At 37.8% G+C, this 26768-nt stretch overlaps 1 protein-coding gene across 6 annotated transcripts in view; it reads right to left on the minus strand.

Moving 5' to 3' along the window:
- DMD (dystrophin) overlaps positions 1-26768 on the minus strand; it is a 2246075-nt gene that overhangs the window by 588310 nt on the left and 1630997 nt on the right. For all 6 annotated transcript variants that reach the window (XM_055393453.2, XM_055393450.2, XM_055393451.2 and 3 more), the window contains one exon: positions 7225-7436. In XM_055393453.2, the coding sequence (XP_055249428.2) occupies positions 7225-7436 (212 nt within the window). The remainder of the gene's footprint in view (positions 1-7224; positions 7437-26768) is intronic.

A 26768-nucleotide genomic window follows, 5' to 3' on the forward strand; every position in this document is an offset into this window, starting at 1 on the left:
TGGAAGAAGCACAAGCTGGAATCAAGATTGCCAGGAGAAATATCAATAACCTCAGATATGCAGATGCACCACCCTTATGGCAGAAAGTGAAGAGGAACTAAAGAGCCTCTTGATGAAAGTGAAAGAGGAGAGTGAAAAGGTTGGTTTGAAGCTCAACATTCAGAAAACGAAGATCATGGCATCTGGTCCCATCACTTCATGGGAAATAGATGGGGAAACAGTGGAAACAGTGTCAGACTTTATTTTCTTGGGCTCCAAAATCACTTCGGATGGTGATTGCAGCCATGAAATTAAAAGATGCTTGCTCCTTGGAAGGAAAGTTATGACCAGCCTAGATAGCATATTAAAAAGCAGAGACATTACTTTGCCAACCAAGGTCCGTCTAGTCAAGGCTATGGTTTTTCCCATGGTCATGTATGGATGTGAGAGTTGGACTGTGAAGAAAGCTGATCGCCGAAGAATTGATGCTTTTGAACTGTGGTGCTGGAGAAGACTCTTGAGAGTCCCTTGGACTGCAAGGAAATCCAACCAGTCCATGCTAAAAGAGATCAATCCTGGGTGTTCATTGGAAGGACTGATGCTAAAGCTGAAACTCCAATACTTTGGCCACCTCATGCGACGAGTTGACTCACTGGAAAAGAGTCTGATGCTGGGAGGGATTGGGGATAGGAGGAGACGGGGACGGCAGAGAATGAGATGGCTGGATGGCATCACCGACTCGATGGACATGGGTTTGAGTGAACTCCGGGAGTTGGTGATGGACAGGGAGGCCTGGCGTGCTGTGGTTCATGGGGTCGCAAAGAGTCGGACACGACTAAGCGACTGAACTGAACTGAACTGAACTGATTGTTTATTTTTGCTTTTATTTTGCCTTAGGAGAGACAGCCAAAAAGTCTTGCTGTGGTTTATGTCAGAACGTGTTCTGCCTATAGGAGTTCTATGGTTTCAGGTCTTCCATTTGGACCTTTTATCCATTTTGAGTTTATTTTTGTATATGGTGTGAGAAAATGTTATAATCTCATTATTTTACATGTAGCTGTCCAGTTTACAGATAAAGCATTACTTTACCTGTAAATAGTGATAGTTTTGCTTTTTTCATTTCAATTTGAATACCTTGTCTTTCTTTTTCTTGTCTGACTTCTATGGCTAGGACTGTCAATACTATGTCAAATAGAAGTGTTGAGAGTGGGCTTTCTTGTCTTGTTTCTGAATACAGAGGAAAGGCTTTCAGCTTTTCACTACTGAGTATGATGTTAGCTGTGAGTTTGTCATAAACAGCCTTTTTTAAGTTGATACATTAATATGTTCCCTCTATGCTCACTTTGTTGAGTTCTTTTTTTTTGATGATGAATGGATACTGAATTTCATCAAATGCTTTTTCTGCATCTATTGAGGTGATCATGTGAATTTTACCTTTCTTTTTGTTAATGTGGTACATTGATTTGCAAATATCGAACCATCCATAATCCAACTTGATTATGACATATGATCCTTCATATGTATTGGTGGATTTGGTCTGCCAACATTTTGTTGAGGTTTCTGTATTGATACACATCAAAGGCATTGGCCTATAATTTCCTGTTTTTTTTTGGTAGTGTCTTTGTCTGGTTTTCACACTAGGGTAATGGTGGCCTTGTAGAGTGAATTCTGGAATGTTCTATCCTCTTCAATCTTTTTGGAAAAGTTTGAGAAGGATAGGTATTAGTTCTTCTCTATATGTTTGGTAGAATTCCCCTGTTAACCAATCTGGTCCTGGACTAGTGTTTGCTGGGAGTTTTCTTTTTTTTAACTACAAACTGAAATTCACCATAGTGACTAGTCTGTTCAAATTGTTTGACTCTTTTTTGAAATTACTTTTTATTGGGGTATAATTGCTTTAGAACGTACTCCAAAGCAAATCAACTATATATATGTATATCTCTTCTCTTTTGGATTCCCTTCCCATTTAGGTTACCACAGAGCACTGAGTAGAGTTCTCTGAGCTATACAATAGATTCTCATTGGTTATTTATTCTATACAAAATATCAATAGTATACATATATCAATTCCAATCTCCCAATTTACCCCTGTCTGGTTCTTCTTGATTCAATCTTGGCAGGTTATATATTTTTAGAAAATTGTCTTTTTTTTTCTGGGCATCCAATTTGTTGGCATGTATTTGTGATATTTTCTTAAGAATTTTTTGGTATCTCTCTAGTATTGACTGTTATTTCTCTTCTTTATCTTGTTTATTATGTCTTCTCTCTCTTCTTGGTGAGCCTGGCTAAAAGTTTATCAATTTTGTCTTTTCAAAAAAAATCTCCTGGTTTCATTGATCTTTTCTTTTGCTTGTTTTTATTTCCCCTCATATTATCTTTATTACTCCCTTCCTTTTGCTGACTTTGGTTTTGTTCTTTTTATAATTCTCTTAGGTGGTTGGTTAGGTTACTTATTTGAGATTTTTCTTTTTTCTTGAGGAAGGCCTACATCACTATAAACTTTCCTCTTAGAACTTCTTTTGCTGCATTGCGTAGATTTATGTTTTCATTTGTTTTGAGGTATTTTCTGATTTCCCTTTTGATTTCTTCATTGGTCCATTGCTTTTTAAATAGCATATTATTTAGTCTCCACATGTTTGCACCTTTCCCATTTTTCTTTCTGTAATTGAAACATGCTTTCTATAAATTCTATTCTCTTTCTCTGGTAGCTTTAAGATTGTTTATTTTTAAGGCTACTGTGTAGTTGGAAGAAAGTGATGGGAATAGGCCAAGTTAAAAAGCCTCAAACCCTGCTGTTCTTAGTGAAATTCAGTAGATTACATATTGTTGCCAACCTTTGGTTAATTTCCAGAGTTTAGAAAAAGCAATTTTAACAATTTTGCAATTTGCTGCTTGTATGGAGGAGTGGATTTACAGAGTTGCCATATCATATTTTCAAGCATGGAATAAGTTAAACTGTGAAAAGGAACTAAGGCAAAATATGGTGCAATCAGAGCATAATGCCATCCACGTCTTGGTGACCGCATTAAATATTTATATACTATAGTAGGACCTGGGAAACTACCCATTATTTTTCTTGTGCTCTATCAGTGATGTAGGAAGCACTCTATATGCTTTGAGAAGTTTAATAGACTCATACATACTTTGAGAGGAAAAGTACTATTGGGTATTGATTCTTTCTCCTTAATCACGTGGAATCTTTAGGGGAGAGCAAAAGGAAAGAAAATGCATGAAAAAATGGCAGGTCCTAGGTTCTAATAAAATTTGTCATTACTGTATCAGAAATCCAAGCCTAAAACTACCATTGGGGTCAATTTGCTGGTTGAATTTTATGCTCATCTAAATAGTAACTAAAATATGTGAAAGGAGGATTTAGCTTCCATTACTATATATATATCTTTTTGGTAGATAAAGATACTATCTAATACCACTCATTCCCTCTTATAATGAAAACAGTCAGGCTCTGCATCTATGTTTGAAAAAGAAGTTCTCCCTGGTTATTTTCTTTCTAGCAAAATAATCTGCAATCCTCAAAAAGCTACCAGATTTACTACACACAATACCAACTTTTAAAATTATTATTAATTACATGATTACACTGTTTACAGTTCCCAAATGAATGTCTTCAAAATCAGATATTTTACAGCCTCAGAAATCTGTATTTAATAATTTGATAAATTACTGAGTTTCTCACCTCAGATAGTTTTAAGTATTATATAGCCAAATCAGCTAGGCTCAAACAAGATTTCACTTCTCTATTGAATTCATGTACCCTTAGCTCAGCCAAGCACAAAACAGCTAATGCCATCACATTTGAAAAGCTTTTATGCTGAATTTGACACAAAAGCAATCACAAGACAGACAAAAAAAGGAATTGCTCTTTCAAAAGCTGAAAGGGGGGAAAATAAATGAAAACTTTGAGCCTGGGCAAATCTCTCTTGACACCGGAAAAGAAAGTTTAAAATCATTAAGAAATACTTTTTCCAAAGAATCCACTGCCAAGTTTAGACTAATCTTAACAGCCTGGGAAACAGGTTGTAGAGTAAACCCAGATTGTGCCAAATAAAAGAAAGCCCAAGATGACCATTGCTGGCAGTTTTAGGTGCCAATGGTGTGCCATCCTACCTCTTACAAAAGTTAAGTGGCATCATCTCTTCTGCTATAGCCTATTGGAAAATATTTTGATTAGGATGGAAATCCTGCATGATTTCCCCTAATATCTGTCTTTCCATCTCCAAAAAAAAAAAAAAATTACTAGGTCCATGTAGAAGAACAAATGAAGCCGTGCAGTTAACAAAATCACCTACTTACTTTATGCTTTGTTTACAAAAAATTTCAGGGTTATTATAGGAAAGAAAGAAACTAGACATACATTATGGACATCTCTTAATGATCTGCTCATTAAGTGTTGACTCAGTGGACCATCTACAGTCTATTCTTTTGCCAAATACTCTTCTGTTGCTATCTCCTTCCACCTTGTACATGCTTTCAAGATGGACTTTTCTCAAATGCCATCTCAGATTTGATTTTTACTTTGTGAAGGGGCTGTAATTTCAATGTTTTCTCCACTATTTTGTCTAACCAAGAGCAGAGGTTTTCTAAATTAGTAGGGAAATGGTGAAAGATGGAACTGAATGCAATATTATAGTTAAAATGATAATTATTAAAAGTTATACAGCAACATATATATTTATATGATAATACTACCTTTAAAATGAGAATTCAAAATTATCTACTATATGAAGACAATTAAAATATGTAGATAAGCAGAAGATATTATAGACAAGGGTTAGTAATTATGAATCATTAAAATATCAGAATGATGAGTGGTTTTTTCCATTAGTTCAGGTATGACGACTGGTTTCAGTTTTCAAAGAGAATAACAGGGCCAGTGGTTGGCTTTGAAACCATTTCATTGTGACGAGGAGGGTAGTCATCAGCGATGCTACTCCAAGGGAAGCTGGCTGCTGTAATTACAGCTCTCCAAGTCTATAGATACAGTCTGATGACTGCCTTATTAGGCTCACCATCTCTATGCTAATCCTAGATACAGAGAGTAAGAAAGAATTCATGGAGCAAGGAGATACTGGTCAAATTAACCAGTGTCTATTATGTCTATCTTCACACTTTTTTCCTAAAAGAAAATTGTAAGTGATAAGCCAGCTAATATCACTCAGGAGTGATAACACAGCAGACGTAAAGGCAGTCCTCCACTTTATCAGGTTCCCTGACTTTTATAAGAATTAAACATTGCAGTTTCATTAAAAATGGAATACAATCTACACTTATCTTTTTAGTTTTTCCACAGTAAAATGGAATATGAAAACTTCTCCCTAGTAGGCTGTTTCACTACTTTCATTTTCCACCTGTTGGCTCACTGGTAATCTTATTTGTCAGTTCACAACTACAATTTTCTCCCTTTTGGATCCTTATAGTGTTTTTTGATCTGTTTTAGCCACACAGATAATGGGTTAAAGAAGAAATCTGGGAGGTCATTTACAAAAGTAATTGCTGTGCATTCATATTCCAACTCTATTGCTATTAAGAGAAGTTACTGAACTTCACTAGGCTTTCAGTTTTCTTATATGTAAACTGGGAACAATAATACTACTTTTCATGAATAGTTTTCGGGAGGATGAACTAAGCCAATATATGCAAAGGGATTAGCATAATTTTTGACAAGTACCAAGTATTTGCTAAATGTCAGTGTTAGTATTACTTTAGTTTTAGCATATGTCATTTAGGAAATGGACATGAAAACTACAGCTTGAGTCATCTTTATTTCTGTTAGGAACCTACACTGAAGTTGTAACAATATATATCATTAAATTCCTAAAAATCACAAACAAAAACATAAGTTTCCAAAGACAGTGGTTGAGCCATTTTTAAGGTGCAGTTTTAGACTGACTATTCAAAAGAAAATTTTTATTTCAAAAGTTTGATAAGGATAACAATTATAAATAATCTTGTCTTTGTTTTAGGTGTCCAAAACACCTAGCTTGTTTTGATGAAAAAACTGTTTTGTTTCCTCCTCTCATATTTACTTTTGCAACTCTTTCTGTCTCTTATTTAAAGCCCCTTGCTGTTTCAGAAGCTATTAAACCTTAATACCTTATTCTTGCCATCACTTTAGGGTTCTTGGATGTTTTAAGGGTATTTCTTAACTGCCAATTTTCAGTCTTCTTGCCTTGATTGATTCTATCTTTATACACCTCTCACCTCTCCTTCCCCTCATTTCTAACCCAAGGGTCCAGTCCAAACTACTTTTCCATGTTATCTCTCCTTACCAGTTAACCAATCTGTTCCATTATCTGCTAGATTCATAGAATCCTAAATTTTTGAGAAAAAAAGAAATAGCATGACATACTGAGTACCTGATAGATGAGACTAGAACCCTCAAGAATAACCACATGGATTCTGTATTTCACATAATCAAATGAGAAACTGGAAAAACCATCCTTAGAAATTCCTAATTCATCTACCCTTGTAAAAGGAAGAAAATTTTAGTAGTAACAAATATCTTGTGAAAGAAAGAATTTTTATTCATCATCTAGCTGATGCCTCCAACAAACGTACTAAGTTTGTGAAATACTACAAACATATAGCGTTCTAACATTCTTGTCATAGAAATAAAAATTGTGTCCTGTTAGCTATTCAGACCCTTTGAAAAACTAGCTATGGCAAGGAGTATCTAAAACTTCACCGGTTCGTTATTCCAACTTATTCTTCCTGAAATTAAATTTGGAATAAGCTCTGGTCAATGGGATATGGATGGAAGTAATGTCCACAATTTTGAGGCCTGGCCCTAAAACCCCATGTCTTTACCACATTCTCTCTTATTCTTCTGCGGTGACTTAGGGCAGTCATGATTTTAAAATTATAGTTTAATAAAATTAGAAAATCCTGAATCTGCAACTCACCATTTAGGGGAAAGCTCCCAAGAAGAGTTCTTTGACCTCTATCGGACTATGACACAACCAAGGAATTAATCATCACTGTACTCAGCTATTGAGATTTCAGGGTTTATTTTTCAAATAAATCTAGTATTAAATACAAGCTGTGTAGCTTGGTGTAGTCTAAACAATGACTAATTTAGAAATGGAAGCCACTCCATCCAAGAAGACTATATAGATTTTTTCCTCAGTCTATGCCTTCTTTTAATAAATTTACATAGAAAACCATTAAATTTTAACCCATGGTATAATTTTATCCAGTGTATTTTAAGAACATATCTTTGATACTAACCTTGGTTTCTGTGATCTTCCTTTGGGTTGCATCCATTGTGTAGGGACCCTCCTTCCATGTCTCAAGCTTGGCTCTGGCCTGCCCCACAACCTGCTCAGCTTCTTCCTTGGCTTCCAGCCATTGTGTTGAATCCTTTAACATTTCATTTAACTGCTGCCTCCGGTTCTGAAGGTGTTCCTGTACTTCATCCCACTGACTCTGAATTCTTTCAACTGGAAGAGAAGGAAAAATGAATATGTGGGAGTAAATGCTAGTCTGGAGAAGACATATGAAACTTAACATCCAAATATTATCTCACATTTCATATTACTTATAAAAGAAATTGCTCATTGTGTTACAGCTAACATGACGGACAGTTGTATTTCTTATGTTTTTTTAAGGCAAATACGAGTTTTTGTTGAGTCAACTTCCTGAAAGTGACCTAGAACATCAATAGTATAAGTGAAAAATTTAACTGTCTGTTCTTCATCTCTGGAGCAAAATATGAATAACCTTTTTGAAAGCTCCTATAACAGAATGTCCAAATATCCCACCCTTATCACTTCAGTGCCTAGCAGCCTTCCTTCCAATACCGTCACTGACATTTTGTTGCTTGTAGGCTTTGTGTTGCCCCAAAGAGTATGCTTTGCCATCCCCTCTCCACTCTCTCACCACCCTGCCTCCCAGAAGTAGCCTCTCATCAATGGCTGACAGTAGGCACTGGGGTATGAATATGAAAGCACCCTTGATGCTAGGGAAGATAACTCTGAGATATGTGTTTTATAAAGGTTCCAGAGCTTTCCCAGTGGGATAAAGCTCTAGTGGGTCATGGTGGTTACCTGATTAATTATGCATCATCCTTAATTGGCTGTCTTGCCTTACCTATCTCACTTCCTCACTCCCCTATTGATATTTCTCTCAACTCCCAAGTAAACCACTTGGTCTCAAAATTTTTTTCCTGCATATTTAGAAACTTCTTGTAACAATATTTTAGAATTCACGCCAGTTATATTCTACAAGTAGGACAGACTTACACTGAGGCTTTTTTTTGATATCCTTGTGAGTCAAAGATAGCAATTCTCTATAGATTCTGCTCTGGAATATTTTAGAATATTCAAAATAAACATGATAAGATTGTTTTTTCTTTTCTTTGAGGGCCATGTAATCCTTTCTTTAAGCTGATTTCATAAAAAGGAAATAATTCCATAGAAAACAAGTAATAAAATCACTATTTATTTTATTCCTTAAGCAGGAAATCTGACAGAGATTCTAGAATTTTCCCTAAGCCTCGCAAAACACCATATATAATTGGTTACTAATTTCTCTCATACAGAACGCCTTCCTTGTTTCCACACATTGCCAATGCAAAGCTCTATCATTTTCTGCCTACGTGTTTGCAACAGACTACATAGTCTCTCTGCCTCAAGTCTATTTTCCAATGTAACTTGCACATAGTAGACACAGTAATAAACAAGATAAATCTAATCACCCCCACTCCCTCACTTAAATCCTTCAATGTCCCCACACTGTCCTGTGGAATATCTCAGTTTGATATACATGTTTCTCTGTGATCTGGCCTGGACAATCTGAGCGATTTATTTACAAAGGAACAAATTATAACACAATCAGGGTGTAGGAAAATCACCAGACATAATACAAGAAACTGGGTCTTGCAGCAGTGGAGATGTTACTACATCTAGGCCCAAGATATCAGGGGAGGGAGAAGGGGCCAGAAGCTGAGAATCAAAAGAAGAAAGCACCTTGAGAAGAGCAGTAACCTTTTGTCAAGGGACATAGCCTGAAGCAACTTCATAGGTAGGGAACTAGGAGAATAAATATCCTGACCTCTCTGTCCTCTTTCTTGTATTTCCAACTCCCACTCCCCAGTGGCTAAATCAATTGGAAGCCAGAGGACATGGGAGACCACTGATGAAACACATTAGCCTCCCAGAGTGGAGAATGAGGTAGAGATGGGCAAAGGACAAATAAAATTTACACATCACAGTATTGTGCTTCCTATTTCATGGCATAAGCTTAGTTCTTCTTAACTAAACCTGTTTTTGCCTCTCTTAAATTATTCCAAGTTATGAGTTTAAGAAGTACTTGAGATATTTTATAAATAACCATCAGGGCTAAATAGACCCCACAAGACTAGTGCCTGTGACATGAACGAAAAAATCTGGTGACTGGAATAGGTAAACTGAGTAAGTGACACTCATGATAGATAGTTTTATTGAGTTCATTTTGGTTTCGTTTGCTCTGCATTGCAAATCCACTCAGCATATTATAGTTCAACTTTGCTTAACATGTCACCCTCTGTTTAAATGTCAGTACTTCTTTGTAATCTGTGAAAACCATTTTTTTTGTTTGTTGCATTGCTGTTGTTCCCCCACTGGGTAGTATAGCACTTATTATAGTTGAGATTTACAGTTATTAACTAGTCTGTTTAATCTTCAGTTTATAAAATTACTAGTGTAAATGTTATTATAAAAAAGCAATTTAAAATATAAGCAAACATCTCTTTAAGTGTTCTGGAATTTTTTATCAATCATAGAAACAATTGATAACCTAATTGCAAACCATTTTCCAACTTATCATAGCAGGCTATTTTGCTATGCATAGATGGCACGTCTTTATTTTCCTTGGCCTATTGTTATATGCATATTACATGTATTTGGAAATAATAAAATTGACTTTCCTCCAAAAGGCTATGATTACAATTTGCCTTAATTAGCCTTAATTGGAAACATTTTACTATGCTATCAAAATGTTTAGAATGCCTAGTATTTTTTGACAAAAACATGGTAAGCCATTTGCGTTTATGCCAATGAATATTTTGTGCATCTTATATTCATTTCAATGGGATAGACATAATTTATATTTTTAAAAGGCCATCACTTTATATGAGAAAGAAGGAAAGCAGTTTCTCCGATCATGTGGGTAGATATTTCTTAATTGTGGAAAAGGAAGAAAGCTTCTATAGTCTATACCATTATTTCAGACAAACATACCATTTGAATGCCTGTTCAATCACAGCAATGAAGGTTTTCATCCCCAAGGGGTCATGTGTGTGTAAATTAGTAACAGAAAATGGTTTACTGGGCATGTCCTCCACTAAAGATGTGCTCTCTCATCTCTGACCTTCAATTGTGCATGATCGTGAAATAATACTTAAAGTAATATACTTAAGTAATAATACTTAAAGTAATACTCAACAATCCATCTACCCTTCTGCATCAATATTTCCATCCTGCCAGTTATCATTTTCTTTACCATCTATTGATACCAGGCATTAGCCTAAGCACTGGAGAAACAATGGAGTTAAAGATTCCCTGGCTGCTGGTTGGTTGATGCCTGTTAAATGGAGGTGTTATTTATCATCTCCTCAAGGAGAAGGAAATGGCAACCCACTCCAGTGTTCTTGCCTAGAGAATCCCAGGGATGGGGGAGCCTGGTGGGCTTCCGTCTATGGGGTCACACAGAGTCGGACATGAGTGAAGTGACTTAGCAGCAGCAAGGAATAAAGGGGCTTCCCTAGTGGCTCAGTGGTAAAGAATCTAATCTGCCCGTAATGCAGGAGACCAGGGTTTGATCCCTTGATCAGGAAGATACACTGGAGAAGGGAATGGCTACCCACTCCAGTATTCTTGCCTGAGAATTCCACAGATAGAGGAGCCTGGTGGGCTCCAGTCCATGGGGTTGCAAAGAGAAATGGCTGAGCAACAACGCTTTCACTTTCACAAGGAATACAGATCAATGGTTCTAAGGAAAAGGCAATGAGTTCAGTCTTAGACTGATCCAGTGGAAAGTTCTGAGGATCTTCCATATAGGACTATCATTTCAGTCAGTTGGACTGAAGATGCTACGGCATAGCTGCATATTTTGGGAGACAGAGAAATCCAGGATTAGAGATCACTAGAGAAAAGTAAAAATTGAAGCCACCAATATGAACACATTCTCATTGGTATGGTGTATAGATTGAGCAAAACAGAGGGTTAAAGATGGAGTCCTGAAAAATACAACACAAAGACAGGATACAGCGTAAGTAGTCAATCAGATGGATGAATGGCTAGAGAGGAAGGAGGACCATCTGGAAAGGGCATGTCCATAGAAATGTGGATAAGAGAAAATTTCAAAAACATAAGTGTGGTTAACACTTTCATATACCACAGATGTCACAGGAGCTAATACAAATCATGATAAAACATTATTTGAATACCCTCTCTGCCTCTCTGCTTAAAGTACTGTGTTAAGTACATGTGACTCATTTAACCACCATGATAATCTTATGAGGTAGGTATCATTGTGTCATTACTGTTGTTGCTGTTCTCTCATTTAACCGATGAAGAAATAGGGGCTATGTTAAAGAACTGGCCTAAAGTCATACAGATAGTGAATGCAAGAGCCAACACCTGGACCTAAGCAGTCAGATTTCCAAAAACCCATGCCAAAAGTATCCATTGGCTTTGACCACAAAGATTTTAGTAGAGTGGTAGAAATCTTACGGAGAAGGCAATGGCAAGCCACTCCAGTACTCTTGCCTAGAAAATCCCATGGATGGAGGAGCCTGGTAGGCTGCAGTCCGTGGGGTCGCTAAAGGTTGGACACGACTGAGCGACTTCACTTTCTCTTTTCACTTTCACACATTGGAGAAGGAAATGGCAACCCACTCCGGCGTTCTTGCCTGGAGAATCCCAGGGACGGGGGAGCCTGGTGGGCTTCCGTCTATGGGGTCACACAGAGTCGGACACGACTGAAGTGACTTAGCAGCAGCAGCAGCAGAAATCTTACTGTAGAGAACTGACAAGTCAATCAGCCAATGACGGATGAGATTAGGGAGATAACTGCCCCTTATTGATAACAACTGTCAGGTGTATTTTTCACCATCTCTCAGACTTAAGGGATTCCCTGGTGGCTCAGATAGTAAAGAGTTTGCCTGCAATGCAGGAAACCTGGGTTCAATTGCTGGGTCTGGAAGATCCCCTGGAGAAAGAAATGGCAACCCACTCCAGTATTCTTGCCTGGAAAATCCCATGGATGGAGGAGCCTGGTGGGCTACAGTTCATGGGGTCACAAAGAGTCGGACACGACTGAGTGATTTCACTTTCTCTTTCACTCAGACTTCACTAACTGGGGCTGGACTCTTTGTTCACAGCAGTAACCTGCTCAGTAATTGGCTCAATTACAGGCTTCTTTCCTTTACGTATCTCACTGTCCTGCTCTCCTACTGGTACTGCCTGAGATCATCATACAAGTAAATAATTGTTACTTAAGTCATTGTTTCAAGGTCTGCTTCTAGGGGAATCTAGTCTAGGTTAGAATTTTATTCATTTAAAATTTTTCTTAAAGCATAGCCCCATGGTTAGCACATGGTATACTTTTGTTAACTGCCAAATGAATTGTCCATTCATACTTTTTCAAATATCCATGTTTCCTCTCTAGAATAATGTACAAGTGCTACAGGTTGGCCAAAGAGTTCACTGGGGCTTTTCCATACGATGCTACAGAAAAACCAGAAGGAACTTTTTGGCCAAGTCAACTCTTCCAAAGTTAACTCTTATGCAGGACCTTGAGTCTTTCTTCTCTGAAAGCAATCACCGTCTCTTTATTGCATTTCAAGTCCATATAATTTAAACACTGGATTAAGTCTTTCAGATTTCCCTCATTATTATCCTCTTACTTTCTATGATCTCTATTATAAGCAAACAAATATTCTCTGGGCATCCTTTGTTTTTGATTTAATGCCTTTGCCTTGACCATATTTTCATGTATAAAACATCTTTAATATTCATGTTTACTAGTGGAGTAGTCTCATCTGATTTTAAAAAATCCATAAATTAAAAATAACTGTGAGGGGAAGAATCCAGTAAGTCAAAACTAATCAATGATATCTCTCTGACATTCTTAAAATAAACTGTAGGTCAGAGAAAATCTGCTGCGTGTCTTTTTGCCTCAGTCTGTCTTTTTAATTAAATCTTAGACTAAGTAACATAGACAAGTGCATGTGTTTATTGGATAAGGATATTTTTATGGGCATTTTCAAATTTTGAAACATACTGAGCTCCAGAGGATAATCACAACAATAAACTATCATACTGTTATTAACATAAGTGCAATCAGATGAATACTAGAAAGACAGACAGCAGATGTATCACTGCTTGTGAAATAACTAACCATATGTGAGAATCCATTTTGCAGAGCAGAAATTATGGAGAGATTATTTTCTTTACAAAAAGATAAACACCACAGATTTCTCTAGTGCACTTGTCAAAGATATTTAAACATGATTTGATTTATAGTCCATTCCCAGGTACATATCCCAGAGAAATGCATACTTATATATATTCACCAAAAGACATGTACAAAATTAGAAGATTGTATCCACCTTGGAAAGTACCCAAATTCCCATCTACCATACAGTGGAATGGATAAATACCTTGTGGTAAATTTATCAATAGAATACTACCCAGCAATGAGAATTAAATATCTACATCTATATTCAATAAGGTATATTAATCTCACAAACATAATGGTGACAGACAGAAGTTAGCCAAAACCAAGGACACACTGTATTATTCTATTTATAAAATCTGCAAAACCAGGAAAAAGTAAGATGATTATAGAAGTCAAGATAGCTGTTACCTTTGTGGGACTGGTAGTCACTGAAAGAGACATGATAGAGACTTTTAAGGGTCCTCTAATATACTTTTTCTTGATTTGGGTGCTGTTTACACAGTTGTAATCCGTTTCTGCACATTCACCAAGCTAGATATTTATGTAATGTGCACTTTCCCTCATGTATATTGTACTTCAATAAAAATTTAATAATGTATTTTCAAGACTTGTAAAATGTATTATACATACAACTTTGGAGAATTCATCTTTTTGAAAAGGGCTGATGTGAAATATGTATTGCTTGGGCAGATATGAATAAGAGATGCAATGGTTGCACCAAGGACACAATACGATTGAGTACTTAGATTTGTGTGATAAAGGATTTTTGACAAACACTCACTGGACAGTGAGTAAGACTAGAGTCACAGAACCAAATCAGTACATAGAGACAAATGGAGCAGCAATAAGTTATGCAAATTTAAAAAGGCAATGTAGGGAATTTCCTGGAGGTCCAGTGGTTAGGAATGTCTGCACTTTCACTGCCAAGGGCCCAGATTTAGTTCTTGGTTGGGGAAATAAGATCCTACAAGCCATGTGACATAGCCAAAAACACACAAAAAAAGACAGTATAATTGATATAGCTATCCTAAGAGTAGACCCTGAAGAATGTATACAGAAGAGAATTTTAGAATTTTTTTAATCTATTTCATTTCGTGAAGGAATGAAAGTAAATATAAAATCTGAAGATCATCAAAGAGAAAAGTTATTTTGGAGATGGGCCATCAAGGTAGTTAGAGTTGGTAATTGCTCATAACTGGGCAACAAATCAGACTACAGAATTTCACCATACTTGCAACACTTCACCCAGGATATTAATGACAGACCAAAGATACATTACGGCAATGTACTTGGTCCCATTCTGTAGATTTATATTTATGTCAGACTCATCTGACATATAAAAATGAAATAATAAGAAATATATGTTTATAAACTCAGATAATCAGCACATGTTGGTAACTGAAGAGCTACCCTAATATGTGTATTGCGTCTTTCAGAGGTCCAATAGGGTAAGCTTCTCAAGGGAAATGTGCAGTAAGTAGATGCTGGATAATGAAAGAAATAAATAACCAATGCTAGGACTCAGGATGACAGACTGAGACTCAGCATGTGTCCTGATTTACAGATCTCCAGAAGTGTCAAATTGGAAACCAAGCAATCATGTCCAGAACCACAATACTGCAGAGAAACAGTTCAGTTGATTGAGTACTAACCAGTCTTTTACTTCAAGTTTTTAAGCTAGCTATGTTTGATTATCAATATATGATCTTGACTGATATAAATTCCTTCAACATCTTTTCTAAGGGAAAATGTTCAAAACTGAAATGACTGAATTTTTGAATATATATATTGCTAGAGAACAAAGAACAGCTCTGTTCCGATTTCTGCACTCAAGTTACTGTCTGAGAATTAGAAGTCACTGTGACTAAATTTTAGAAAGAAATCTTGATTAGCAGTTAATAATGGGCTATAGCCCTGGATTTGTGATGAAATAGCGATTGTAGTTTGCATAAGTTGATTCATCACAGCTTCAAGTTCCTCAATTGCAAAACTGAAATAATGATAGTTGCACAACCAAAGAATCATCGTGCAGGTAAAATTCAACAATGGATAAAAGACTCAAAGACCATATTGCTTCTCTGTACAGACATTATAATCAACAGCAAACATTTGTAATCTGCTAGGGGGAGCACTCTGTGGATCTCAATGAGTTCCAGGTAGAAAGCACTGAGCTTAAATATTTAAATTACAAGGAAATCTTTTGAGGTCATTTGAATGGGTAAAAAGTGTCATCTATTTAACTGTGGTCAACTGTAAGGAAATTTTTCTCAATTGAAATTTAATACACTGTGAACCATTTGTTAGTATCAGGAAGAAAATATGGTAATCAAAACAAACTGTTCCCTGAGGCGAAAACACTCACCAAAAGGCTGCTGCTGCTGCTAAGTCACTTCAGTCGTGTCCGACTCTGTGTGACCCCATAGACAGAAGCCCACCAGGCTCCCCCGTCCCTGGGATTCTCCAGGCAAGAACACTGGAGTGGGTTGCCATTTCCTTCTCCAATGTGTGAAAGTGAAAAGTGAAAGTGAAGTCGCTCAGTCGTGTCCGACCCTTAGCGACCCCACAGACTGCAGCCTACCAGGCTCCTCCATCCGTGGGACTCTCCAGGCAAGAGTACTGGAGTGGCTTGCCATTGCCTTCTCCGCACCAAAAGGCTAGGCATGATCAAAAAGGGTACTGAAAACAAAGAAATCATCATTATTATATTCTTGTATAAAGTTAGGGTACGACTATACCTTGAGTAATGTGAGTATATATCAATGTTTTATAGTCAAAGACTTATAAGGAGAAAAGGAAAGTAAAAATAATACTGATCCAATTTATAGGAAATATTAAGATGTGTTCCTCCTAGGGGGTGGGAGGAAGGTTCAAAAGGGAGGAGATATATGTACATTTATGACTGATTCACGTTCTTGTATGGCAGAAACCAACACAACATTGTAAAGCAATTATCTTCCAATTTAAAAAGATGTGTTCCATCTACTTCCACGTGGAATTTAAACATGGTTGTGTAGAAGTTTTCTCTGTAGTTAAACTCTGTAAAGAGAAGTCTCAAACCAATTAAGAAGAGGAAGAGACATATGCTAACCATGAAGCCGAATGTAGCTAGTAGGAATGGACATTTACTCTATTTAGGAACAGGAGAGGGGAATGCGGTTGCTGTGCAAACAGAACACAATGTTTGAGAAGACATTTCAGACCAAAAAATTGGAAAAAAAAAGGGGGGGAATTATAGACAAATGATTAAATCCTAGCTGCTATGACTAATTTGAATATATGATTCTCCTCTAAATTCCCCAAAAGCTGGAATTCAGGAACAGCCAAGCATTTCATTTGAAACTCACAGACGACAGACCCAGAACAAATAATTAAGTTAAAAATATTTTATAGTATCAGTCTAACATTTAAGGTTAGTTTGCACATGCCAAAGATTAGTAATTTAATGCTATTTTCACACTTGGTTTGCTCTCTGTAGAATGGGGATAATAATAACAAGAAGGTTAATAATCTACGAAGATTAAAGAAATGTTGGACACAAGACACTGAACAGAGTATTTGGCCCCTAATTACAGGGGATAGAGAGGCAGTTATGTACTTTTGTAACACCACAGGACTTTTCAAATCCTGAGCTATTAAGCAAAGGTGAGTAGTAGATTGGATGATCCCTGGAGTTCTTTCCAGCTCTAACAGTCTGTGAAATACATGCTCCTTGATGTTTCTGTCAGAGATACAAACTCATCTTATAAGGCTATTAGGAAGAACTCAGTCATTCCAGTGCCTGGATGAACAAATAGCATATAGACATCTGCATCATTTCCCTGGAATGATACAGCTTGGCAATCATATTCAGTCATGTTCAAATTCAGTTGAAATAAACCAAAGCCAACATTAAAAATTTCCTTTCATTTACTAGCATTATTATTTTCTGGAGATGTATCTTGTTCTTTCATCTGGGACATTATCCTATGCCTTTTCATTTAGATTAGCTTTATGTGATTGTGGTTTTCGTTCACGAGGCTGCAAGCTTGTAGTTCTTCTTGCTTCTTGAGGCTAAGAGGCTTGTGTAAGCTTCCTAATGGGAGGGCTGGAGGTGGGTAAAACTGGGTCTCTCTGGTGGCAGGGAGTGCTCAGTAAAACTAATCCAATTGTCTGCTGATGTATGGGGCTGTGCTGCCTGCCTCTCAATTTTGTTTGTCCTAAGGTGATGCAGCCCTGGGGTCTATGGGCTCTATGGTAGGGCTAATGGCAGCTTCCAAGAGGGCTCACACCAAGGGCACCTCCCAGGATTGTTGCTTCCAGTGTCCTCCACCTCCGCCCCTCGTTCCCACAGCGGGCCAATGCTGACCCATGCCTCTACTGGAGACCCTCCAATACTCGCATGTAGGTCTGGTAAGTCTCTTGTGGGGGTCACTATTCCTTTCCCCCAGGCCCTGGTGTGCACAAGGTTTTTGTTTGTGCCCTCCCAGAGTGGATTCTCTGTTTCTCCTAGTCCTGTGGAAGTCCTGCAATTCAATCTCACTGACCTTCAAAGTCAGACTCCCTGGGGATTCCGAGTCCCTTTGCCAGATCCCCAGGCTGGGAAGCCAGATTTGGGGCTCAAAACCTTCACAACTGCTTTGGTTGCGAGAACTTCTTTGGTACTATTATTCTCCTGTTTGTGGGTCACCAACCCACTGGGTATGGGACTTTATTTTATTGTGATTGTGCCCGTCCTACCATCTCATTGCAGCTTCTCCTTTATCGCTGAACATGGGGTATCTTTCTTGGTGGGTCCCATGAGCTTCCCAGGTGGAGCTAGTGTTAAAGAACCCACTTGTTGATGCAGGAGACATAAGAGACGCAGGAGACATAAGAGATGCAGAAGACATAAGAGATGCAGGTTCAATCCCTGGGTCGGGAAGATCCCCTGGAGGAGGGCATGGCAACCCACACCAGTATTCTTGCCTGGAGAATCCCATGGACAGAAGAACTTAGTGGGCTACAGTCCATAGTGTTGCAAAGAGTTGGACATGACTGAAGTGACTTAGCATACAGACACAGTGTCCTCCTGTCGATGGCTGTTCAATAGCTAGTTGTGATTTTGGTGCTCTCACAGGAGAAGATGAACACATGTCCTTCTACCAACCAACTACATTGTTTTAATCCATTTACTATCATTATTATTTTTACTTGAGATATATTTGACATATAAACTTACATTAGTTTCAGGTAAGCAACATAATTAGATATTTATATATATTGTGAATTGATCACTGTAATAAGTCTGCTGCTAAGTCACTTCAGTCGTGTCCAACTCTGTGTGACCCCATAGACAGAAGCCCACCAGGCTCCCCCGTCCCTGGGATTCTCCAGGCAAGAACACTGGAGTGGGTTGCCATTTCCTTCTCCAATGTGTGAAAGTGAAAAGTGAAAGTGAAGTCGCTCAGTCGTGTCCGACCCCCAGAGACCCCACGGACTGCAGCCTACCAGGCTCCTCCATCCATGGGATTTTCTAGGCAAGAGTACTAGAGTGGCTTGCCATTGCCTTCTCCGGTAATAAGTCTAGTTAACATCCAAAGGTTCTTTCCTTTCTGAGGTGATATTATCTTCCTTTCTTTTGATAGAGGTATGCGTCACACAGGTGTACCCATTCATCAGTACTCATTGATTGGTACACATAAGATTTGTACTTTTGACTCTATGCAAATTTTGCCACAAAAAAGCAAGCAAATAAAACAACAAAAAGAACTATAAATGAATGCTTAGCTCTAGTTAATGATAAGCATGCTGAAATGCTTAGGGGTAAAAAGTACTGATGTCTCTAAATTTAGTTTGAAATGCATCAGAAAATAATAGCGACTGACAGGCAGAGAAAGGGATGAATTTGTATAGCACAGTCTAGGTGGTGGGTTCAGGGATATTTACAGTTCTTTCAGCTTTTCTGTTTATTAGAATTTTTCATTATAAAATGTCACATAAAATGCTCTCTCACAAGCACAAAGCAGCATAGCATATTATTTAAACACATTTCTAAGTTATTAAAGCCACTTTTAAATTAAGAAAAAATACCATCTGTGGAACACAGAAGTTTAAAAGACAGTAAACAGTATTTACAGGAGTGAAAATGACAAAATATTTTGTTTAAAGTCACATGTAGGGGGGGATTGCTTAATTTCCTAATCAACAGAATGTCAAAGATCATATTATACCTCCTTGAAAGTATGCTGAATATTCTCACAGAGAAAATGAGTTAGTCTTCTGACAAAAGCTCATTCTTCTGTTTTGGTTATAAAATATAGGAAAGTGTGTGTTAGTTCCTATACTTAAAGAAAGATAATTTAAGGAAAAAGGACCACATTTTTGCCACTGGTTGGAGAGTTGTAGATTTATAAGAAAATACCAATACACCATCATAATGGAACATGTAAATTATTTTTTTAGTTACATAAACAGGCAGATGTTGAAATGTGATTTGGTCATTGAAATGAATCAACTTAAAAAATAATGGCTTCCTTTGCAAAGGGGAACTGCTGACTGAAATGAAAGCTTAAAGTTGGAGGAGAAGCTTAATCTATAGCTATGTAAAAATATTTCAGCTTACAATCTTAGGTCATTCACAAGACAGAAAATAAATTGTTTCAATGTGATATAGACACAACATATCACTGGACAATCCGTCTGTTCAGCCTGTCCCCACCATCAACTAATTAAGTGTCCAATGTAGCAAAGAAAGTACTAACAACTCAAAAGGGTGCAGCAAGAATTCATTAAAGTGGAGCTAAAGAGTATCATTATAATTCCAGCACGACGAATTTATTACCATGTCACCAGCATGCAGGGCACACAATAAAACCCATTCGCCACCACAGATCTGCACATCAAAATTGATGCATTTGTTGGAATAAAATATTTTTTAATGTGTAGAATAAAAAAAGATTTTTCCCCACCCTGAACACACACTGAATTACATCCCTACACCTTTCCACTCAAACTTTGATTTGATGAGTACAGAAAATGCAAGTTATATCTGAAAAGCAAATTGGGCTCACCTCTCACAAGCACAGTCCACAGTCTAGTCAATAAGTTAAGGAATAAAAATAAGAATTCCATGAACAGGTATCATGGGTCATAAAAGCAAAATGCCAGGTATTGTCTACTAATGGACTTTTCTTTATCTCTAGCCTTCCTTACCCTCTTCTCTTCAGGTTTAGGTTTCTCTTTGCATGCGTGCATGCTAGTCACTTCAGTCGTGTCTGATTCTTTGTGACCCCATGGACTGTAGTCCACCAGGCTCCTCTGTACACAGGATTCTCCAAGAAAGAATACTACAGTGACTTACCATGCCTTCTTCAGTTCAGTTCAGTTCAGTCGCTCAGTCATGTCTGATTCTTTGCGACCCCATGGACTGCAGCACTCCGGGCTTCCCTGTCCATCACCAACTCCTGGAGTTTGCTCACACTCATGTCCATCGAGTCCTTCAGTTCAGTTCAGTTCAGTCGCTCAGTCGTGTCCGACTCTCTGCGACCCCATGAATCACAGCACGCCAGGCCTCCCTGTCCATCACCAACTCCCGGAGTTCACTCAAACTCATGTCCATCGAGTCGGTGATGCCATCCAGCCATCTCACTCTCTCTCGTCCTATTCATGCCTAATTCCCTTCCTGTATTCAGTATTTAAAATTCTTATACCTCCTAAGATAAATGATTTCACTTTTACCCATTTTCTATCTTCATTCTCAGTCTAGAACCTCATCTAAAAAGTAAACAACAAAAAACAAAACAAAAATTCTTTCTTTTGGCTCTACACCCACTCTGGCCAATATGACTTTCTCCTTTATGAAAGAGTGGTTTATTTATACCACAGTTACTTAAAGAATGGTTTGTGTACCAGCAGTAGCAGTGTTACTTAGGAACTTATTAGACATGCAGTATCTCGACAAGGGTTCGATCCCTGGCTCAGGAAGATCCCTGCGGGAAGGAAATGACAACCCACTCCAGTATTCTTGCCTGAAAAATCCCATGGGCAGAGAAGCCTGGTGGGCTACAGTCCACAGGGTTGCAAAGAGTCAGACACGACTTAGTGACAGCATGCACACACGAATGCACACCCTCATCTGAGGTCCCACTTCATATCTACTGAATCAGAATCTGCATTTTTAAACTAGATTCCAAAAGCGATTTGTATGCACATTAAAGTCTGAGGGGCACTAGCTTACACCCACTATTTCCACTTTCACATCCTAAATACCCTTCTGAATCCACTCCATTTTGACTCTTGCCACAGGAATTCCTTTGTAAGATGCGAACAGTAGTCTTCAAATCACTACAGCACTGGAGATTAACTAGATAAAGTCTTTATTTTTTCCAGATCTCCCTTCAGTACTTGCTATCACTGATGAGCCCTCCTTGAAACCTTCCAATGATAAACATTGCAAGATTTAAAAAAAATTTTTATTCTACCTCTTTGGCCACTCCTCAGCCTTCTCTGCTCATCATTTAAACATTGTTATTCCCAGAGGACCTTTTTTTCTTTTTACTTTACATATATTCCCTGGTGAGTTCATCTATTTATATTGTTTCATTTACCACCTATCAGTGATCATAGTCAAATCTGTGTTTTTAACCTAAGAACTCTCTCCTCACCTCCATATCCACATAGCCAACTCCTACAAAATTATTTTAAAATATTCAACATATCCAAAATTGATCACATCATTTCTACCCTAGTCATTCAAGGAGAAATCTACAAATCATCTCTGATTCCTCTTTCTTTCTTATCCTTTAACCAAGATGCCAAGTCATTCATTCAACCTCCTTAATGGCTTTTCTAACCTCTCTATCACCCAGCTGTCTCCTCTCTAGACTGTTCAAATTAAAAGCTTCCTGATGATCTCTCTTATTTAGTGAATCGAGCGACTGAACTGAACTGAACTGACTGAACCTCATGTGCACATTTGGGGTGCTTTAACAAATATCAATGTCTGGGCCTTATTCCCAAAGATTTTTGACTTAATGGGTTTGGGGTGGAGTCCAGGCACTGGCATTTTTAAAAGCTCCCCCCAGTGATTCTAATGTGCAGCCAGGACTGAGAACTATTGCTTTAATACCAGCCTTCTGCACTCCCCATCTATCTTCAAAACTCTGGTCAGAGAAAACTTTTGAAGATGAAGATCTGCATCTGTCAGCATTTATTAAATTCCTTTAAGGTCACCCTTCCATTGCTTTCAATATAAAATCTAAACTCTTTACCTGACCTCCAAGATCTTTTGTAATGTGGCCCCTGTTTTCTTTTCCAGTTTCTTGACTTCTTTGACCTGTTGTGAACTCTATATGGCCACGTAAGAGTCCTCCACAGGCAGGATGCTATCCCATGTCTCACATGAGTCTATGTTTTCCCTCTGCCCAGAATGTTCTCAACCCTTTTTCACTCTGCAGCACTCTGTTCAAAAGTCACTGCCACGGGTTATTTTTTCCTGACCATTCTCTTCCACCCTATCCATGTCTTGTATCAGGGGCTTGCCTAGGGCATCCTACATTATGCTTTCCAGAGCACTAAATTCATATCATTACCTCTGAACACACTGATTATCCTACTTGGCAATTGTCTATTTATTGTCTATCTTACTTACCAAATGAGAGGGAATGTGCTTTTCTGCTCAGGGCCCAACCCAAATTTGGCATGAGGGGACTATAAAGGAATATGTAGAAACTTTAAAGTCAGAAACAACAATTTATGCACTACTGTAACACCAAAAATAACCACAAGCATGTAACATATAAACAAAACAAATATATTCACTTAAAGTTATAAAAACAAAGTACCTGTTTCAATTTTGTTTTAGCCTTTATGAACATGGGGCTTCTGAATTAAGGGGGGAAAGAGGAAATGAATTAATGAATTATAGCATCAATTGATCCCTTCAAATGCTTCTCCAGAAATGTAAAATGTGAGATCAAAAATATTGATCAGTTCTAGTTCATTTAATATATCTATGGTTATTAAGACAAACATAGGATCAGTGATTATAAAGTCAATTTTAGACGTGGCTCAGCAGTAAAGGGCTTCCCTGATGGCTCAGATGGTAAAGAATCCACCTGCAATGCAGGAGCCACGGGTTTGATCCCCAGGTCGGGAAGATCTACTGGAGAAGGAAATGGCAGCCCACTCTGGTATTCTAGTCTAAGAAATCCCATGGACAAGAGGAGCCTGGTGGGCTACTGCCCATGGGGTCACAAAAGAGTCAGACATGACTTAGTGAATAAACAACAACAGTGTTAGCTGAAAAGCCCAAAAGGAAAGGGTATGAGAGAATTGAACTGCCCTTCCCAGGTCCCATCTAGAGATAATCTTTGCTTATTTAAATCTCAGCAACTTGTGAATGTTACAGTGAATGATGTGAAGGATGGAGGAGATAAAAAGTAAGCATTTCCCTCTTCTAATAATCCCAATTCAAGTGAGAAACTTGTTTCATACAAAGTATGTAAAGGAACTTTGAACATTAGTATGGCAATTCCTAACATAGTATGGCAGCCCCTAAAATGAAATGCTTGAGTTTATAAGGAACAACAAAAAATTCTGTGTTTTGCTCCTACTATTTCCATTTATTCTGGGTAAATCATAACTGTGCAAGAAATCCGGACAAGAAAGACACAGGAGAGAGACAATACCTTGGTGAAGGTATTGTTAAGGAATACAGGAACCAAATGGGGTAATTGCCTTAGTTTTAAAAGGAAATTCTTAAATAGAATTCCCATAGTAGCAGAAGAAATAGAGAAATTTAAAATGAGGTAATCTGTGTGAAAAGTGCTTTATACTGCAAAGCTGTCAACAAACATACGGTATTACTATTATTTTCTTTAAAATGAGAAACAGGATAGCATTGTGCCTATACTATTTGCAGAAAGGGAATAGAGTCCTTTAAAAATATATAAAACTGACGCTTTTTAACCGAAACAAAAAGACACACAAACACTGCCTGAATTTGGTCTTGAGCAAGATTATACTTTTGTTCTGATAAGTTCTTAGAAATAAGGAGCCATTTGACTATCTGATAATGGTTTGTTTGTATACATGTATTCATTTATGTGTTTCTATGTCTATCCATCACTCATTAAAAATGTATTCTTGACGATCCACTATGTGTTTCAGACTGAATTAGAATGGATACAAAATCAAAGCTGCATAAGGAATACCAAACATAAGTCAACTATCTAGTTCAATATTGATATGCACTTGGAACCTATGCCCTTAAAAGAGAATCCGCTAATCTGAATGTATCACTCACTAGGAAAAAAAAAAAAAGCTAACAGAGGGGACGTTCATAGTTCCCAGTGGCCTTGTGAGTTATGATAAGGAGTTTGGTCTTTTTCTTCAATGCAAGGGGAATCCACTGAAAGGTTTCATGCAGCAAAAAGACAGCAACTGATTTGAGTTTCAAAAGATTAGTTATACTGCTAATAAAGAACAGATTGGAAGGGAGAGCAAGTAAAGATGCAGAAAAACAGAGTAAGATGCTAGTATAGGGGTCCAGGTAAAACCTGATGGCTGGTAGATGGAAAGATAAGAACAGATTAGTAAGATATTGAGAAGATTAAATACATAAGACTTTGTCTAAATTCTTCCCTCTGTATAGAATGCATTGCCTGAGTACTTCATGAAAGTTTTTGACAGGAAATTAATGGGGTCATGAAAACCTTGCAATTCTTGAAAGGGGTCTTAGAAGCTCTGGCCTTCTCAAATAATGATTTTTCCCTCTCATAGGAAATTATGGAACTAAGAGACTGTGACCATTGTTTTCCAGTAAGGTGTGTTTGCCTAGTTTACTATTCTCCTTCCAGAACACAGACTACATGTGATACCTGCAAATTCTTCACTTAAAGCCTCTTTGTTGGGAAATATCACTTGCATGAGGGCTTTTTTTTTTTTTTGGCTTAACTTTTGAGTTATTTCCAGATAAATAAGATAGAAATGTTGGTTCTTTTTATATCAAAAAATGGTGAAAATGGTTGCTGTTGGATATCAACATGGATGCACAATTTCACGTTGACTATAAAGTTAAAATAATTCCCAAGAAGAAAGGCAATGTAGACAATTTGCTACATGGAATAGATAAAACAGGTAAGAAGTCAGAGGTGTTATGATGAGAACTGTCATTCATATAGTGGTGGGTAACTGAAGTTATGAGTGTAAGAGTCAAGGCCAAGCCTTGGGATACTCTGGAGACAGGCAGGCTAAATGCAGGAAACTGAAATGAGAGACTTGGGAAAGGTTACATTATTCCTGTGTTCAAGGCAATGGCTCTGGGGATGAAGATTGAGAGCTAGTCCCTAGAACCTCAAAATGAACCTCTTTTGTTGTTGTTGTTGTTTTAGTCACTAAGCTGTATCCAACGCTTTGTGACCTTATGCACTGTAGCCTGCCGGGCTCCTCTATCCATGGGATTTCCCAGACAAGAATATTGGAGTGGGTTGCCATTTCCTTCTCCAGGCGATCTTCCCAGCCCAGGGATTGAATCCACATCTCCTGCATTGGCAGGCAGATTCTTTACCACCGAGCCACCAGGGAAGCCCATGAACCTCTTTGGTGGTTATTAATAGCATCAGTGAAGTGGTTAGAGCATGGACCACAAGAGATTCGATATAAAAGGAAATGACAGAGACATGCTTTTAGAGTTCACTTTGGCAATTTAAGAAGTAAAATCAGACAGGAGACTTAAAGAATATGAGCTTCCTTACACAGGAGGAGGAAACACTTGAAAGAAGTAGAAGGTTAGGCAAAGTATTAGGAAGTTCACAGGAGTAGAATATTTTATTTACAATTAAACAAAAATCTGCTAAAATAAATTTGAAAAAAGACTAGATTTTACTCATCAGCTAGCCCAGTCAGAATATGGATTTCTAGCCAGTTACTTGATTGCAATCTAATTATTAAAAGGAGTTTGCAATTTGTAAAATCTCTAAAGATTTCTTTTCCCCCAGTTCTGCCAGTTTCCTACCATTTCTACCAAAAGTACTCCCCGCCTTTCTTTCACTCTCTTGAATTCATCAACATTCTTCCTAGCAACACCAGACTCTCTAGTTTGCCTATACTCCAGGGTCCAGTTCAAAGTGCTTCCTTATTACATTTAACAAGTGCCAGTGAAAAGCTCCAGCTTGGAACACATTTATCTTTACCTTAGTCACTGCCATAGGCAGAAGTAACATTGGCTCCAATGACAAGGATGATCCCATGCTTTACTCTTGGCTGGTGAGCATTTACTACAGTGCTCTAGAAAATTAGAAACAGTAGTGCTATGAAGCAGTAGAAATTATGTAGTACACTAAGACATTAGCCACCAATCCGTACACAAATTA

This window comes from Moschus berezovskii, chromosome X (genome assembly GCF_049115385.1).
Source record: "Moschus berezovskii isolate FMDL1 chromosome X, NW_MosBer_1.0, whole genome shotgun sequence".
NCBI classification, from domain to species: Eukaryota; Metazoa; Chordata; class Mammalia; order Artiodactyla; family Moschidae; genus Moschus; species Moschus berezovskii.